Below are 18,936 nucleotides of genomic sequence, written 5' to 3' on the forward strand. Positions count from 1 at the left end.
GCCGCCTATTGTACCCTCCTGTTTTGGCATTCAGTGTCCTCTATAGCTTGGGTATTGTTTTCTCAAAAGTAATGAATGCAGCTGTGGACTCTTTCCATTTAGGAAGAAAAACATACATTATGCTTACCTGATAATTTTCACCCAGATATTTCTTCTACTAGTCCTTATTCCTCGGCAGAATAACTGGGGGATTAGGGAAGTTGGAGGAGTATTTAAGCCTTTGACTGAGGTGTCTTTGCCTCCTCCTGGTGGCCAGGTTCTTATTTCCTAAAAGTAATGAATGCAGCTGTGGACTCTTTCCATCCGAAGAAAAGAAAAATATCAGGTAAGCATAATTTATGTTTTTTGTTTATTTTCTAGATCAATTAATATATATTTAAAGGGACACTGAACCCAAATGTTTTCTTTTGTGATTCAGATAGAGCATGAAATTTTAAGCAACTTTCTAATTTACTCCTATTATCAAATTTTCTTTATTCTCTTTGAATCTTTATTTGAAATGCAAGAATGTAAGTTTAAATGCCGGCCCATTTTTTGTGAACAACCTAGGTTGTCCTTGCTGATTGGTGGATAAATTCATCCACCAATCAAAAACTGCTGTCCAGAGTTCTGAACCAAGAAAAAAGCTTAGATGCCTTCTTTTTAATATAAAGATAGCAAGAGAATGAAGAAAAATTGATAATAGGAGTAAATTGGAAAGTTGCTTAAAATTGCATGCTCTATCTGAATCACAAAAGAAATATTTTGGGTTCAGTGTCCCTTTAAGTTTAAATAGTTATATCCAAAGTCATCTTAGGGGTGCACATATTTCATGAAAGAAAAACTAATTTCTCAGAATAAAAATGACTTTAATCCCAAGTGCGTGTGTAAAACATAAATAGGAATTGTAAAATTATTATGCAGTCTCTTTTTTTTGACAGGTTTCACCCTTACAGGACACAATGCTTAAAAATGTTCAATCTAAAAGAGAGAATTTTTTTTATTAATTTTCCTTCACTCAATAAAACAATTTATTTCTGTGGTTGTTGTCCCTGTAAGGCAGTGAGCAATATATTCCTAACTTTTAGTTGCAATCAATGTTATTTTAACTTTAACCAGTTTTTACTTAACTTTTTTTGTGCAAAAATATTTTATATTTTTATATTATTATTATTAGTAGTAGTAGTAGTAGTATTATGAAGAAATACTACTACTAATAATGAAAATAAAAATATGATGTATTATATTTTAACTGATGCTCTTTCATATAAATGACAGAAAAAGTTTGAACATAATGTCCCTACCAAGGTTGAGCCTTTGCACTGCTTTGTCGCTTAAATTTGTATACATGAATCACATTACATGCACAAATATCAGATATAATATAAATTAATACAATGTGCCTTTTTTCAACCTAAGATAGATATTTTAAGGTGACTCATTGTGAGAAACAGAGTAGATTTATCAAAAAAGCAGAAATCGGGAGTGTCTCTCACATCTATGGGGAATTCCTACGCATGCAGAGCTGTGTACACATAGCAAGAGCTCTTAAGTACTAAGTAGGAACAGTCCTGATATACCATAAAGAATCCTTGGCTGCACACTGAAAGATTGCAATATAATGGGCTCACCCCAGAGAGAGTATTTATTTAAGGTGCTTGTGGTGGGTGACATCGGGGTTGGCAAGACATCGATTATCCAGCGTTACGTGCACAACATTTACTCACAATGCTACAGAGCCACCATTGGTGTCGATTTTGCACTAAAGGTCTTGAACTGGGAGCCAAAGTGTGTGGTCAGACTTCAGCTGTGGGACATTGCAGGTGAGAGGATTCCAGGGGCTCTGGTATTTACAGTAAGAAAGACTCCTACTTAGTTAATCAATTAAGTAAAGGCAATGAAATGATCCAGAGAGAGTATGTCAGGCTGTGAGCATTTTTCTTATGGTAGGAAAAATTAGAAAATGTTTATAATTTGTTGTTGTTGTGTGGAGCTGGTCATACAAAGTAAAGATTATAAGAGATCTTTGGGACATTTGTATTTTTTTAACCTCAACTAGTGCCCAAAGTGGCTCTCAAATTTGCTGGTACTAGGACTCTGGGCTACCAACATACTACTTTGTTTATTTGGCTGTGATTGTGGTGCTTAATTATTTATTTTTCTCATAAAACCAATGCTGTTTATCAGGAATTAACCTTTATCATGGATTTATAAAAATAAATTACTTTAATGTTTCTTTAATGCATCTAAATAAAAAAAAATGCCATGGACAATAGAGAATCTTTTTTAGAAGATTATCACAAATTTAGACACATAATCTTCAAAAGGTTTTCCACTCTTGTACAATACTGTAAATCAACAACACAAAAAATAATTGGTGCAGATATCACATAGACTTATTAAAAAATGTAAAGGTTATTCATAAAGCAATTACAAATACAAACAGGGCAAACACATAGGACATGTCTGACACATTTCCTGCAACAATTGTGCACTTCTTCAGAGACATTGTCCAAACAGTACAATGTAAAGGCAAAGGTAGTGAGAATGTAACCATAGGGCATATATCTGCAGCTACCAATCAGCAGCTCTGAGCATATCTAGGTATGCTTTAAACAGCAGATACCAAGAGAACAAAACAAATTAGGAAATAGGAGTAAATTAAAACGTTTTTTAAAATTGCATGCTCTCTCTGAATCATGAAAGAAAAAAAAAATGTGTTTTATGTCCCTTTAAGTGCAATCATTCATTTAGGATGACTGTAAGTATAGAACATTTTTATAATTTATCACTGTGCACTGTTCTAAAATTATAACTAATTCCCACAAATACCAATTAAGAAGGAAAACAGAGGAAAACAATTTGGGACATGAAATCCTTCATAGTATTTGAGTGTAAAACTGTTAAATCACTATCAAAAGAGTAGGATTGGAAAGAAAAAAAAACCTATTAACGCATTAAATACTTCCTAGCGAATGCATTTATACTGATAAATGGCTTCTTATATCAGAAGAGTGGGACTGGATGGAATATATATATATATATATATATATATATACACATATTTGTTTATTTCTTCTTTTTTTATATTAGCCATGAACTATGTAATAGGAAATTAACTTGAAACATTATACTATAAATCAACTTTGATTTATTTCTCTCCTCAGGTCAGGAGCGATTTGGTCACATGACAAGGCTGTATTACCGAGAGGCAGTAGGTGCCCTTGTAGTGTGTGATCTTGGCCGTGCTGCCACACTTGAGTCTGTCCGACGCTGGAAGGAAGATTTGGATTCCAAAGTGTATCTGCAGAGTGGTAAACCTATCCCTGTCATGTTGCTCGCAAATAAGTGTGACCAGATGCATATGGGCGTATCCACGCTGGAGATAGAGGAGTTGGTCCGGGAACTGGAATTTACTGACTATCATCTGACCTCTGCCAAGGTAGAGTCACCTAGTAACTTCCTTGGTATCTGCAGCCATTTTTTTTATTAATCATTTTTTTAACTTTTTTTTCATATCTGCTTATATGTTGTTTTGTTCATAGCTCTCTGTAAAGTGCCAAGGCACACAAACACACAATAATATACAAATTAAACTCCTTGATCCATTGCAACCTGGATTTGGCCCCAACACTCCACAGTGACATCAATCGTTAAGGTTACTAATAACCTATTTACAGCAAAATAGAAAGGCCACTTCTCTCTGTTAATCCTTCTTCTCATTCTGTCTTCTGCCTTTGATACTGTTGACCATCCTCTGTTTCTCCAAACCCTCCAATCCTTCGGCATTTGTGACACAGTCCTCTCATGGTTTTTCTTCTACTTGTCTAACCATATCTTTAGTATAGCCTTCTCTGGTGCATCCTCTGCCCCTTTACTAGTGACTGTTGGGGTACCACAAGACTCTGTCCTTAGTCCCCTTCTTTATCAATCTATATGTCATCCTTAGGTTCCTTAATAAAGTCCCATGGGTTTGAAAATAATTTCTATACTGATGACACCCAAATCTATGTGGAAAACTCTTCCTTGCTCAACAAGACTATCCGCTAGTTTTCAAAGTTTCAAGCTCTCCTTAAAGACTCTTTTGTTCAAGGATGCATACATTGTACGCTAACTTTTTCTTACCTCAGTTTCTCTCCTCCTTTTGTCATCCCCTTGAACCCCTTAGCATGAAAGCCTGGAAGCCAAGCTGTTTTGTAGATCACCTTCATGAGAGCTTATTTACTACAGCGCAACTCATGGCAGGGCCCTCTACCCATTTGTCTCCCATAAATGCTACCTTGCATATTATACCTATGTTTACAGCCCTATGGAATCTGTTGGCTCTTTACAAATAACTGATAAAATAATAAAATGGACTCATACAAGACAACATGAATAATGTAAACATGTATACACTAAACCTAAATTACCATCACCAATCTACACCACGCAACATTAGGGGCTAGATTTCAGCTGGAGTGCAAAGCTCCGTGCGCTTGTGTTGGGGCAAAAATTAGCCTTTTTGGGAGCACTTTAAATAAATTTGATATTTTGATATACAAGTTTGAAGTAACCTCAAACCTCTGGTTAAATGACAAAGAGTGTCACAAAACACAACAAAAATACATGGATCAGTACAGTAATACTCATTACCACTGATTATAATTTTTTATTAAAAAATATTGCACAAAAAACTTAGTTATAAGGGGGGAAAGTTACAAGATGTCAGGTGTTAGAAAAAAAAATGGGCTAAATGTGCTTTTACATAGGGACCCATAGGAATACGTTTATTCATATTTGTATGTCTATAAATATATATGTATATAAATGTATACATATATTTATGTATTCATATGTGTATAGATGTATTTTGAAACATATACACATGCAAACACATAAATATATATGTATACATTCATATACATATATATTAATGTGTTGTAGCGATCAGGGTTGCGCGAGCTGTGGCTGTTAGTTTAGCATGAAAACGAGGCTCCATTAAATGGGGAAATGCGATTATGCGCTCTAACTGTAATCTAGTCCTAAGTGTGAACACCACAATGTAACATACCAAATACTTACACACGTATAAGTGTATACAAATACTTTTTTTAAAAATCAATCACTCTCCTATACACACAACACATTATTGAACAAGATGATAGATAGATAGATAGATAGATAGATAAATAGATAGATAGATATTTAGTATGAATGTGTAAAGACCATTTTAACATGTTAATTATCCTCAAGAAATTGATTTCTATTCATGTCAGATAACTCAAATGCTCATGTAGTGGAGTTTTGTCTTCGCTTTCCATATCAGTTCATTTGTACATATTAGACTTAGAACACGCACGCATGCGCACACATGCGCACACACCACAGAAACACACATACACACTTAGTAAATGTATTACTATAGCTTTGAAGGTGCATTTGAAATTATGATAGCAAGTGATACTAGTTAATACCATGTTATTTAAAGCAGTAAAAAAAGCACAAATAAAACAAAAAAAAAGCAATATTTCAGTGCCAAACTGAAACAACGACTTGTAATAGAAGCACACGTGTGCCACTGCCACTCTGCCCTAGCCATCAAATGTATTGTGTTAGAAGTCTTTTGTTAAACAATTTAACTGACAACTTGTAACAGCGGATTGAGCGGGATGAGCGTGTGATCAGCTGCGTGCAATCTGTAATATAGCCCAAAGCCTTAGGGCTATGCTGTAGCTTTAAATGGACTACTTGCTAATTTCCCCCTGCATAGGGAATGTAGCAACTACCACAGTACAGGAGATATTTGTAAATAGCGAGTAGTTGCTGTTTACAGTAGAAAAACGTATAGAGCTTGATGATCTGAGCTCTCCACTGTGGTGAGATTATCTAAACCATCAAAGAATTTTAGAAAGGCAAATTTTAGCTTGAGAACTGTTTACCTGGCAGTGCAGGATTCTGGGTGTGAAGGAGAGACACTTTTGCAATATATTAAAAAAAGCTATTGTGAGATATCTCTCCATGTCGGCACATTTTTGATCATCAGTCTGCAGAAAATTTTAAAAAAATGCACTGCAAAATAATTTCTGAGCTAAAGTTACATTTTTAGATATAGGGATGTTGGAGAAATACATTCAAGTTGCTGAGACTAAAGAATAAACTGCTCTGTATTTCAAGAATTAGAAAATATTTAAATTAATATTTAAAACATTCTGGTTGACAAGAGCCGTAACTGCATGATTAAAAAACAAACAAAAAAACCCTGCATGATTCATTGCAAAATGCTTCTGATATGCAACTACAGTTTCATGCACCCGCCATTTTGTTTTTATTATCCCCTTATATACAGTAGTTTATATAAATCTGTTATTAGCAAACATATGCAGATTTTATTGAATAAAATATTATAAACAACAGGCAAACAAACAAATAAATTAGCTAAAGGTATCAGTATAAAATATTTATAATCCACACACTATACGTATTTACTGCAGATAAGGAAGAGTACAAGGCATGGGCATAATATCATATGCAGTGGCAATTTGCTATTTTTGGTGCCAGATTTATTTGTGTGAATGCGCAGCAAACGAAGATCTATGCAAATACAGATATTTGTGTGGTGCACTTTCACACAAATTAATCCGGTTTTATAATTTTCCTCAACCCCAAAAGAATGCTGGATGTCACTTCCGGTGACGTAGAATCAGCTGTTTGACAGCAAATTCCTTCACTAAGCATGCGCTCCACCACGTCACCTCATTAACCAGCGCATCACCACATTCCAATCGCTGCGGTCCAGCATTCTTATGGGGTCAAGAAAAAGTCTGACCAAAAATTGAATCACTGCGAATGCACTCCACCACAGGAGCTAATCTCTGCAATGGAACTGCTTGCTAACCACACATATACAGGGAGTGCAGAATTATTAGGCAAGTTGTATTTTTGAGGATTAATTTTATTATTGAACAACAACCATGTTCTCAATGAACCCAAAAAAACTCATTAATATCAAAGCTGAATAGTTTTGGAAGTAGTTTTTAGTTTGTTTTTAGTTATAGCTATTTTAGGGGGATATCTGTGTGTGCAGGTGACTATTACTGTGCATAATTATTAGGCAACTTAACAAAAAACAAATATATACCCATTTCAATTATTTATTTTTACCAGTGAAACCAATATAACATCTCAACATTCACAAATATACATTTCTGACATTCAAAAACAAAACAAAAACAAATCAGTGACCAATATAGCCACCTTTCTTTGCAAGGACACTCAAAAGCCTGCCATCCATGGATTCTGTCAGTGTTTTGATCTGTTCACCATCAACATTGCGTGCAGCAGCAACCACAGCCTCCCAGACACTGTTCAGAGAGGTGTACTGTTTTCCCTCCTTGTAAATCTCACATTTGATGATGGACCACAGGTTCTCAATGGGGTTCAGATCAGGTTAACAAGGAGGCCATGTCATTAGATTTTCTTCTTTTATACCCTTTCTTGCCAGCCACGCTGGGGAGTACTTGGACGCGTGTGATGGAGCATTGTCCTGCATGAAAATCATGTTTTTCTTGAAGGATGCAGACTTCTTCCTGTACCACTGCTTGAAGAAGGTGTCTTCCAGAATTCATTGCAAAATGCTTCTGATATGCAACTACAGTTTCATGCACCCGCCATTTTGTTTTTATTATCCCCTTATATACAGTAGTTTATATAAATCTGTTATTAGCAAACATATGCAGATTTTATTGAATAAAATATTATAAACAACAGGCAAACAAACAAATAAATTAGCTAAAGGTATCAGTATAAAATATTTATAATCCACACACTATACGTATTTACTGCAGATAAGGAAGAGTACAAGGCATGGGCATAATATCATATGCAGTGGCAATTTGCTATTTTTGGTGCCAGATTTATTTGTGTGAATGCGCAGCAAACGAAGATCTATGCAAATACAGATATTTGTGTGGTGCACTTTCACACAAATTAATCCGGTTTTATAATTTTCCTCAACCCCAAAAGAATGCTGGATGTCACTTCCGGTGACGTAGAATCAGCTGTTTGACAGCAAATTCCTTCACTAAGCATGCGCTCCACCACGTCACCTCATTAACCAGCGCATCACCACATTCCAATCGCTGCGGTCCAGCATTCTTATGGGGTCAAGAAAAAGTCTGACCAAAAATTGAATCACTGCGAATGCACTCCACCACAGGAGCTAATCTCTGCAATGGAACTGCTTGCTAACCACACATATACAGGGAGTGCAGAATTATTAGGCAAGTTGTATTTTTGAGGATTAATTTTATTATTGAACAACAACCATGTTCTCAATGAACCAAAAAAACTCATTAATATCAAAGCTGAATAGTTTTGGAAGTAGTTTTTAGTTTGTTTTTAGTTATAGCTATTTTAGGGGGATATCTGTGTGTGCAGGTGACTATTACTGTGCATAATTATTAGGCAACTTAACAAAAAACAAATATATACCCATTTCAATTATTTATTTTTACCAGTGAAACCAATATAACATCTCAACATTCACAAATATACATTTCTGACATTCAAAAACAAAACAAAAACAAATCAGTGACAAATAAAGCCACCTTTCTTTGCAAGGACACTCAAAAGCCTGCCATCCATGGATTCTGTCAGTGTTTTGATCTGTTCACCATCAACATTGCGTGCAGCAGCAACCACAGCCTCCCAGACACTGTTCAGAGAGGTGTACTGTTTTCCCTCCTTGTAAATCTCACATTTGATGATGGACCACAGGTTCTCAATGGGGTTCAGATCAGGTTAACAAGGAGGCCATGTCATTAGATTTTCTTCTTTTATACCCTTTCTTGCCAGCCACGCTGGGGAGTACTTGGACGCGTGTGATGGAGCATTGTCCTGCATGAAAATCATGTTTTTCTTGAAGGATGCAGACTTCTTCCTGTACCACTGCTTGAAGAAGGTGTCTTCCAGAAACTGGCAGTAGGACTGGGAGTTGAGCTTGACTCCATCCTCAACCCGAAAAGGCCCCACAAGCTGATCTTTGATGATACCAGACCAAACCAGTACTCCACCTCCACCTTGCTGGCGTCTGAGTCGGACTGGAGCTCTCTGCCCTTTACCAATCCAGCCACGGGCCCATACATCTGGCCCATCAAGACTCACTCTCATTTCATCAGTCCATAAAACCTTAGAAAAATCAGTCTTGAGATATTTCTTGGCCCAGTCTTGACGTTTCAGCTTGTGTGTCTTGTTCAGTGGTGGTCGTCTTTCAGCCTTTCTTACCTTGGCCATGTCTCTGAGTATTGCACACCTTGTGCTTTTGGGCACTCCAGTGATGTTGCAGCTCTGAAATATGGCCAAACTGGTGGCAAGTGGCATCTTGGCAGCTGCACGCTTGACTTTTCTCAGCTCATGGGCAGTTATTTTGCGCCTTGGTTTTTCCACACGCTTCTTGCGACCCTGTTGACTATTTTGAATTAAACGCTTGATTGTTCGATGATCACGCTTCAGAAGCTTTGCAATTTTAAGAGTGCTGCATCCCTCTGCAAGATATCTCACTATTTTTGACTTTTCTGAGCCTGTCAAGTCCTTCTTTTGACCCATTTTGCCAAAGGAAAGGAAGTTGCCTAATAATTATGCACACCTGATATAGGGTGTTGATGTCATTAGACCACACCCCTTCTCATTACAGAGATGCACATCACCTAATATGCTTAATTGGTAGTAGGCTTTCGAGCCTATACAGCTTGGAGTAAGACAACATGCATAAAGAGGATGATGTGATCAAAATACTCATTTGCCTAATAATTCTGCACTCCCTGTATATGGTGCACTGTAATTCCCCCATCTTTTTTTGCCTCTGCCTGGGGGTTTCAAGGGGGATGCCCTACTGATACTCTGGCATCCACCCCAAGTGAACCTTGGGGAATGAGGTTCACAAACCCTTAAACCCCCCAGGCGGAGGCAAAAAAGATAGTGAAGATGGGGGGAATTACAGAGCATCATATATATGTTTGATGCAGTGACTCGATTAAGCGCATGCGCACTGAGGGGATTTGCAGTAATACACCTCCAACAGCTGAGTCCAGCATTCTTATGGGTTGAGGAAAATTTGAGTCAGCCAATAGGATTAGGGCTGCTAAAATCCTATTGGCTATTCAAATCAGTCAATAGGATTTAAGCAGCTCTCATTCTATTGACTAATTCAACATTTTTAAGGGTTTTTTGGGTGTTTTTTTTTTAGTTTAGGGTCTGGGCAGTAAAAGAGCTAAATGCCCTTTTAAGGGCAATGCCCATACAAATGCTCTTTTCAGGTTAGGTTATTTTAGATAGTTTTTTTATTTGGGGAGGGTTGATTGGGTGGTGGGTTTTACTGTTGGGGGGCGTTTGTATTTTTTTTACAGTTAAAAGAGCTGATATCTTTGGGGCAATACCTCACAAAAGGCCATTTTAAGGGCCATTGGTAGTTTATTGTAGGCTAAGGTTTTTTTTTTTATTTTGGGTGGGCTTTTTAATTTTGATAGGGCTATTAGATTAGGTGTAATTCTTTTTTATTTTTGATAATTTGTTTGTTATTTTGTGTAATGTATTTTTTAGGGGGTGTTTTTTGTAGCAAAAGAGCTGTTTAACTTATAGCAATGCCCTACAAAAGGCCCTTTAAAAGGGTCTGTATAGTGTTAGGGGGTGTTTATATTCTTTTTTTGTAGCAAAAGAGCTGTTTAACTTATAGCAATGCCCTACAAAAGGCCCTTTAAAAGGGTCTGTATAGTGTTAGGGGGTGTTTATATTCTTTTTTTGTAGCAAAAGAGCTGTTTAACTTAGGGCAATGCCCTACAAAAGGCCCTTTTTTGTATGTATTTTTTGTAATGGTAGGTTTTAGTGTAAGGCAGGTTAGATTTTATTTCACAGGTAAGTTTGTATTTAATTTAACTAGGTAGTTATTAAATAGTTAATAACTATTTACTAACTAGTCTACCTAGTTAAAATAAATACAAAGTTATATGTGAAATAAAAATTAGTTATATTGTAGCTATCTTAGGTTTTATTTCACATGTAAGTATGTATTTAGTTTTAAATAGGTATTATTTAGTTAATATTTGTTAATTTAATTTAGATCTAATTTAATTATGTTAAAGTTAGGGGGGGTTAGGGTTAGAGGTTAATATAGTTTAATTTAGCTTGTTGCGATGTGGGGGGGGGGCTGGCAGTTTACGGGTTAATAGGTTTATTTAATTAATAATTGTAAATTTAATTTAGCTATATTTTTATTATGTTAAAGTTAGGGGGTGTTAGGGTTAGATTTAAGGTTACGTTAGGGTTAGGTTTAGGGGTTAATATAGTTTAATTTAGCTTGTTGCGATGTGGGGGGTGGCGGTTTAGGGGTTAATAAATGTAGTATAGTGGCTGCGATATCGGGAGCAGCAGATTAGGGGTTAACCATTTTATTTAAGTAGCGGCAATATCGGGAGCAGCAGATTAGGGGTTAATAACTGAAGGCAGGCGTCAGCGATGTTGGGGGCAGCAGATATGGGGTGTTTAGACGTTAGGGTTTATGTTAGGGTGTTTTTATTTCCACATAGGCATCAATGGGGCTGCGTTACGGAGCTTTTGTTTCCGTGATCGCAGGTGTTCATTTTCTTTTTGCCGGCTCTCCCCATTGATGTCTATGGGGAAATCGTGCACGAGCATGTCTCAGCAGCGCTCTGATTGTGTGCGGTATGGAGCTCAATGCAACCATATTGCACGCAAAAGGCGTATGTTTGAAAACTTGTAATGGCAGCGCTATAGGAAATTAAATAACGTAACTTTTGTTGCGTTCGTTAATTTCCCTTTAGCGCTCAAAACTCGTAATCTAGCCGTATGTTATCTATAAGCAACATAGAACATAATAATTAAAAAATTTTAATTTTAAGTATTATAATTTTTTACTTGAAACTGTGAAAAAACAGATGCTAATGAGACGCAGGAGCATTCACGCACTAGAGCGCTTACACACACTTCCATCACCGAAGCCAAATGATATGTTAGCAGAGAAACTGATATACCATAGCAATATATATACTAGCTCTGCTAGCGTGTCAGTCAATGGAAGGAAATGTTAATCAGCATCACTCAGTGGATTACTTCAGCATGGTCACAGTGCTATATTGTTATAGTGTGTTCAGTATAAAAAAAGATTTATGTTAATGTACATTTTGTCTTATAAATGATTAATTCCATATTGCCTCTATACAAATATAAAAAAAATCTATTAAATCCAGGCAATCAGAGATCAAAATTAAAAACAAAGTGAAATAAAAATAGCTTAACTATTATAATATAATAAATTAGACTAGTAAACTAACCGACAATCTAACAATTTATGATCAGTGTAGCTTCGATTATACAAGCATTGGTAAGCTAATATATATATAACAACGATGGGCCATTGTGCACCCGCAAGGAGGGGCTAGATTTGAGTTTGAGTGTCTTGTAGCTTTAACGCTGCAGCCTGAGTTGACAGAAACTGTAAGGATGAGGCTGCAGAATCACTGACATACACACAAGTCAAGTCAAGAGTACTTTATTAGCATGATATTATTACATCATGTGTTGCCAAAGTAATGTGTTACAATAAAACAGATCAATAACAATTGATCACATAGGAGTATAGTGGTGTAAATAAGATGACATTTCATTTGTGGGTTCTGGTCAGGTGACAGTCTGTTACATATTTTGCTGCCAACCTGGTAGCTTCGTTTTTTCTCCTACTCCTACATACATGTCGGTCATGTGACTCAGTGATTTATTGGTGGTAAATACCTTCATTTTTGGGGGGCAGTGGAATTAAAGTTATGGTAAACTTTTCCCTTTTGTATAAAAAGATCCGTAATGTTAGCAATATTTAAATGGAGTTTAATTCATCAGTTGTAATAAAGATGCGCTATAACTTGACTTTTTAATGAAATTCAAATTACCCGCGCTCTGGCCGCCCACTTCAAAGGTACGTTTTTCTTTTTGTGAGCTAGCCGTTTGAATCGTTCTCCAATCGGCACTCTAGCCATACGTAACTCACACAAATATTTGTGCTGATTGGAGAACAGTTCAAACCGTTCGCTCACAAAGTAAAAATTATCTTTTGGTTGCTGTAGCGTAGGGTATTTGAATTTCAGTGCTACATTAAATAAGTCATAACGTATTTTCATTAGAGCTAAAGAATTAAACTCCATCTAAAATATCGTTAACATTCCAGATCTGTTTATACAAATGGGAAAGTTTACCATCGCTTTAATATATTTTTTATGTAAGGGTGAGGTAGCTCAGTTGGTAATTTCCCTGACTACAAAAATGCCTGTTTAAAAGATCCAAGGTCACAGGTTCAAATCCCAGCAGGACCGACTCAGCCCTTGATCCTTCAGAGGTTGATAAAATGAGTACCATTAAATTGGGTAAAAATAACAGCTATTACTATTCAACTGCCGATTTGGTTAATTCCGAGAGCAAGCGCTGAAAAAGCGCTTTGAGTCCCAATGGGATAAAGGCGCTATATAAATACTAGTTATTATTATTATATTTATGAAACTTTAAAAAAACATTTAAGTGATGCATATTACAACAAGTTAAAGTTATGAATGCACTTTAAAAAATGTATATGATTAAAAAACACTATAATGTCACTCTCTTGACCTGATCTTTAGCTATCGATGCACTCTCTCAAACTTCACAAACTCCTCCTTTCCTCTTTCTGACCACCATCTCCTTACTTGCAACATATCATCCCTCACTACAACTCTCCCTACTTCTACTCCTCACACCAAACTTCATAGAAGCATTATGTCTTTAGATCAGCAACAGCTTGCTAATTCCCTTGAACCTCTCCTCCTTTTCCTGCCCTGAACAATCTATCTGCCACTATAATTCCACCCTTACATCCGTCCTTGACAATCTTGCCCCTCTTACCATAGCTCGGAAATCACACACTCATCCTCAGCCCTGGCATACTCCATTGACACGGTACCTACGCAGATGTTCCCGTACTACTGAGCGGCACTGGAGAAAATCTCAGAGTTCAACTGATTTTCTTCATTACAAATTCATCTTGAACTCATACTATTCTGCCCTTAATCTCCATAAGCAACACTACTTCTCTACTCTTATTTCTAATCTTTCTTCAAACCCTAAACGTCTGTTCTCCACTTTCAATACTCTCCTCTGCCCTCCCCCACCTCCTAATACAACTTCTCTGTCAGCTCAAGACTTTGCCAGCCACTTCAATAACAAAATCGACTCCATCAGAAATTAAATAAACTCTCAACAAAATTCCATTCTCTCACCCCCTCAAATGCTCTCAATCAACCACAGCCCACATAACCTTAAACTTAGCTCATTCTCCCCTGTTACTGAGGAAGAAGTTTTGGCACTTATACTGTACTCTCACCTCACTACCTGTCCCCTTGACCCTATCCCCTCACAGCTACTCCCCTCCCTCTCTGCTACCCTTACCCCTATACTAACACACATTTTCAACCTCTCCCTCAGCACCAGTATATTTCCCTCATCGCTGAAACATGCACTGGTTACACCTATCCTCAAACAACCTTCCCTTGATCCTACCTCCCCATCCAACTACTGCCCTATTTCACGCCTCCCTCTTGCTTCAAAGATTCTCGAAAAACTAGTATATGCACGCCTATCCCATTTCCTTATGTTAAACTCCCTTCTTGACCCACTGCAATCTGGATTTTGTCCCCATCACTCCACAGAGACAGCAATTGTTAAGGTTACCAATGACTTACCTCAAAATCAAAAGGCCACTTCTCTCTGCTTTTCCTCCTTGATCTGTCCGCAGCCTTTGACACTGTTGACTACCCTCTTTTGCTCCAAATCCTCCAATCCTTCGGCATCTGTGACACAGCCCTCTCATGGCTCTCTTCCTACCTGTCAAACCGTACCTTTAGTGTAGCCTTCTCTGGGGCCTCCACTGCCCCGTCACCACTTTCTGTCGGAGTACCACAAGGCTCTGTCCTTGGCCCCCTTCTCTTCTCAATCTACACGTCATCACTAGGTTCCCTAATAAAGTCCCACGGTTTCCAATATCATTTGTATGCCAATGACACCCAAATCTACTTCTCTGCACCAGACCTATTTCCTTCCTTGCTAACCCGTGTCACTAACTGTCTTTCTCACATCTCTTCCTGGATGTCCTTTCACTACCTCAAGCTAAATCTCTCCAAAACTGAGCTCCTCATTTTCCCCCCTTCTTCCAAAATCTCCACCCCCCAATCTCTCTATAACTGTTGACAACTCCATCATTACCCCTACCCTACATGCCCGATGTCTTGGGGTTACATTTGACTCAGATCTTTCTTTCACTCCTCACATTCAGTCCTTGGCTTAAGCCTGCCGATTCCACCTTAAAAACATCTCTAAGATTAGACACTTCCTTACACAAGACACAACAAAGATTTTAATCCACTTTCTCATTCTTTCCCGCCTCGATTACTGCAACTCTGTCTTCTCTGGTCTCCCTACCTGCCGCCTAGCTCCTTTACAATCCATAATAAATGCCTCTGCCAGACTCATCTTCCTTACACGTCGCTCTTCATCTGCTGCACCTCTCTGCCAATCCCTTCACTGGCTTCCTCTTGCCTCTAGGATCAAACACAAAATTCTCACTCTGACATACAAAGCCCTCAACTGCACTGCTCACCCCTATATCTCAGACCTTGTCTCCAGATACTTTCCCTCCCGTCCCCTTCGCTCTGCTCATGACCTCCTACTCTCCTCCTCTCTTGTTACCTCATCACACTCCCATTTACAGGACTTCTCCAGACTGGCTCCCATCTTGTGGAACTCTCTGCCTTGCTCCACAAGACTCTCCCCTAGTTTTGAAAGCTTTAAGCGCTCCCTAAAGACTCTACTATTCAGGGATGCATACTACCTACGCTAACCTTACTTTATACCAGTTCCTCTCCTCCATTGCTATCCCCTGAACCTCCTTAGCATGTAAGCCTAAGAGTCCAGCTGTTTGTAGATCACCTTCTTAAGAGCTGCCTACAACAGTGCAACTCTTGGCAGGGCCCTCTACCGATTTGATCCCTATAATTGTTTTGTTGTACTCCGCATATGTTTATAGCGCTGCAGAATTTGTTGGCGCTCTACAAATAACCGATAATAATAATAATAATGCATCTTTAAAAATATAAAAAAGAAAATACTTTTTTTCGTTTCACTTCTGTTGAGCACTATATGGTATCAGTGTTTGCAGCACTCTGTATGTTCATTAAAAACATTTAATAATGGAAGTAAGTTCAATGCTTTCTCTTAGGGCCTTATATTCAAAACCTCACCTCTCAGGCGAGATATTCTACAAAGTCTCGTTGGTACGGCAAGGCCGTTAAAAAAAATTAGAAACACATTTCTCTTGAGAAATGTTTATGTTGCTATGTAGTGTTATTTATGTAAATCAGAGACTACATTACAATAGAAGGTCTAAACAAAACCCAAAGATTTTGTGTGATTTCTCTCTATGCCAGCAAGCTTTTGACTATTAGGCCCTTAATCATGAATGTTATAGTTTAGCTTCCATGTTCATTTAAGCCTGGAAATTGTCATGAAACACACTAGTTCAATGTCATCTGACTATCTGGCATCTGATTGGCTCTCCTTAGCATACTGTCTTGAATTGAACATTTATGGATTCTGGGACATTTTTGATTTAACTCATAGATATGTATACAAATTAGGGCTACAAATCCCTAAACAGCATGCAGAGTTGGGCAATGTTAAGTGGCAGTGCATTACAGACAGTCAGATTACAGATTTATTAATCCCACCCTCTAGGCACACTAGACGTCCTGAAGTACACAAGAACATAGTCGTCTAGCAGTGTAACACACACTTTGTATGTGATGATAACAGATGCCCTCTGCTAAACATTTGCCTTTATCTATCTATCTATCTATCTATCTATCTATCTATCTATCTGTCTGTCTGTCTCTGACTCACACTCAGTATTGCATACATGCTGAATTGTACACATATTTACAGTTTATTTAGCTATTGTACCCGTCTGACTCTCTCGCTCTTATTCCTGTAGGAGAATGTGAATATCGATGAAGCAATCTCTTGTTTAATAAAAGAAATGATTGACAATGAGGAGGAATCAGAACCTAGGAAAGACCCTAATGTTGTCCAACCATCTTTGCTTTCACCATCCACTCGTCACTACAAGGGCTGCACTCAGTGCTCAGGCATGTGAAGCTGATATGAATGCCCGTGTTTTTTTTTTGTATGTGTGACTATGTATTTGTGTATTGTACATGTACAGATATGTTTATGGGTGCAGCTAAACTACTATAACTGTATGAGTTTATGTTTGCAGGTCCATTAATGCAATAGAGGGTGAGTGTGCATATGTTCATATGTAACATATATAAGTTTGTGTGTGTGTATCAGGGGAGGACTAAGCAGTCGGGCAGATAGGACCTGGACTAGGGCTTGGCATGTAGGGGGGCACTAGTGGCAACACCATGACTCGTGGTGTGCTACCTAAGCTCACAGTCACAGCTAGATACATGAGCTATCACAGTGGTTGTGGGCTAGGGCTATCAGTAACTAAGCATTTATGTGTGGGTTTAGTGGTGGCCCTAACCCTGGAGTGGGGGCCCTGTTGTTATGGGGGTCCTAAAGTGTGGGGTCCAGGCCTTGGGGGGGCGGGGCTGTCTCTGGCGGCCCTGGTGTGAGCACGCAGTGAGGCATAAACTTGCATAAATGTGAGACAATTGGGGACCATTACCTAATTTTCTCTTGTAAGGTGCATCCAATCCACAGGTTCATCCATTACTTGTGGGATATTCTCCTTCCCAACAGGAAGTTGCAAGAGGACACCCACAGCAGAGCTGTCTATATAGCTCCTCCCCTAACTGCCACCCCCAGTTATTCTCTTGCAACTCTTGACAAGAAAGGAAGTATCAAGAGATATGTGGTGACTTAGTGTAGTTTTACCTTCAATCAAGAGTTTGCTATTTTTAAACGGTACCGGCGTTGCACTGTTTTTCTCTCAGGCAGAAATTAGAAGAAGAATTCTCCCTGGAGATTTGATGATCTTAACGGTTTGTAACTAAGGTCCATTGCTGTTCTCACACATAACTGATGAATATGGGAAAACTTCAGTTGGGGGAACGGCCTGCAGATTACCTGCTTTGAGGTATGTTCAGTATTTTTATTTCTAGAGAGAGGGATAAGTTCTAGAAAATGCTGACAGAGCCTTGTGTATTTGAGGTAAGCCTGATGCAGTGATTTAACAGCGACTGGGATCATGCTTACATAACAGGGTAATACTCATGTTAATATTCATATTGCTTAGTGACAAAACGTTTACATGATTTCATAAAATAGGACGTTTTTTCTCTGAGGGAGATAAGTCTTTATTTGGGGCCTAGTTTCCACATGGCTAGTCAGATACTCCTAGGAGTATTTTCTTAAGGCCCCTCTGACATCCAGTACATGGTGGGAGGGGCCTATTTTAGCTCTCTAACTGCGCAGTTTTAATACAGACTGAGGCATCCAGCTTCCCTAGAAGAGTCTTCTGGCATCTGAGAACCATTTCAAAGTGGTTATTTCTGCCCAAAATCGTATTTAAGGGCAGGTAGGAGCCTCAGCAGAGCTGTGGCATGGTGCTCAATTGATTTTTAACGTTTTTCAATCCGGTTTGGGGCCTAAGGGGTTAATCATCCATTTGCAAGTGGGTGCAATGCTGATTTAGTCCCTTATTCACACTGTAAAAATTTCAAAGATTTTACTGTATTTTTTCACTGTTTTGCAGTTTAAGTGCTAGTTTTTTTTCTCTTAAAGGCACAGTAACGTTTTTGTTTAATTGCTGTTTCACCTTTATTAAAGTGTTTTCCAAGCTTGCTTGTCTCATTACTAGTCTGTTAAACATGTCTGACATAGAGGAAACTCTTTGTTCAATATGTTTGGAAGCCATTGTAGAAC

At 38.1% G+C, this 18,936-nt stretch overlaps 1 protein-coding gene across 1 annotated transcript; it reads left to right on the top strand.

Annotated features, from left to right (window-relative positions):
• Positions 1-1,588: 1,588 nt before the first annotated feature.
• On the top strand, positions 1,589-18,659 carry LOC128645824 (ras-related protein Rab-38-like). The gene is made up of 3 exons (XM_053699098.1): positions 1,589-1,802; positions 3,147-3,421; positions 17,039-18,659. The coding sequence occupies exons 1-3, from the start codon at positions 1,601-1,603 to the stop codon at positions 17,198-17,200; spliced, it is 639 nt and encodes a 212-aa protein (XP_053555073.1). The 5' UTR covers positions 1,589-1,600; the 3' UTR covers positions 17,201-18,659.
• The last annotated feature ends 277 nt before the right edge of the window (positions 18,660-18,936 follow it).

The sequence above is a fragment of the Bombina bombina genome, chromosome 1 (assembly GCF_027579735.1).
Source record: "Bombina bombina isolate aBomBom1 chromosome 1, aBomBom1.pri, whole genome shotgun sequence".
NCBI classification, from domain to species: domain Eukaryota; kingdom Metazoa; phylum Chordata; class Amphibia; order Anura; family Bombinatoridae; genus Bombina; species Bombina bombina.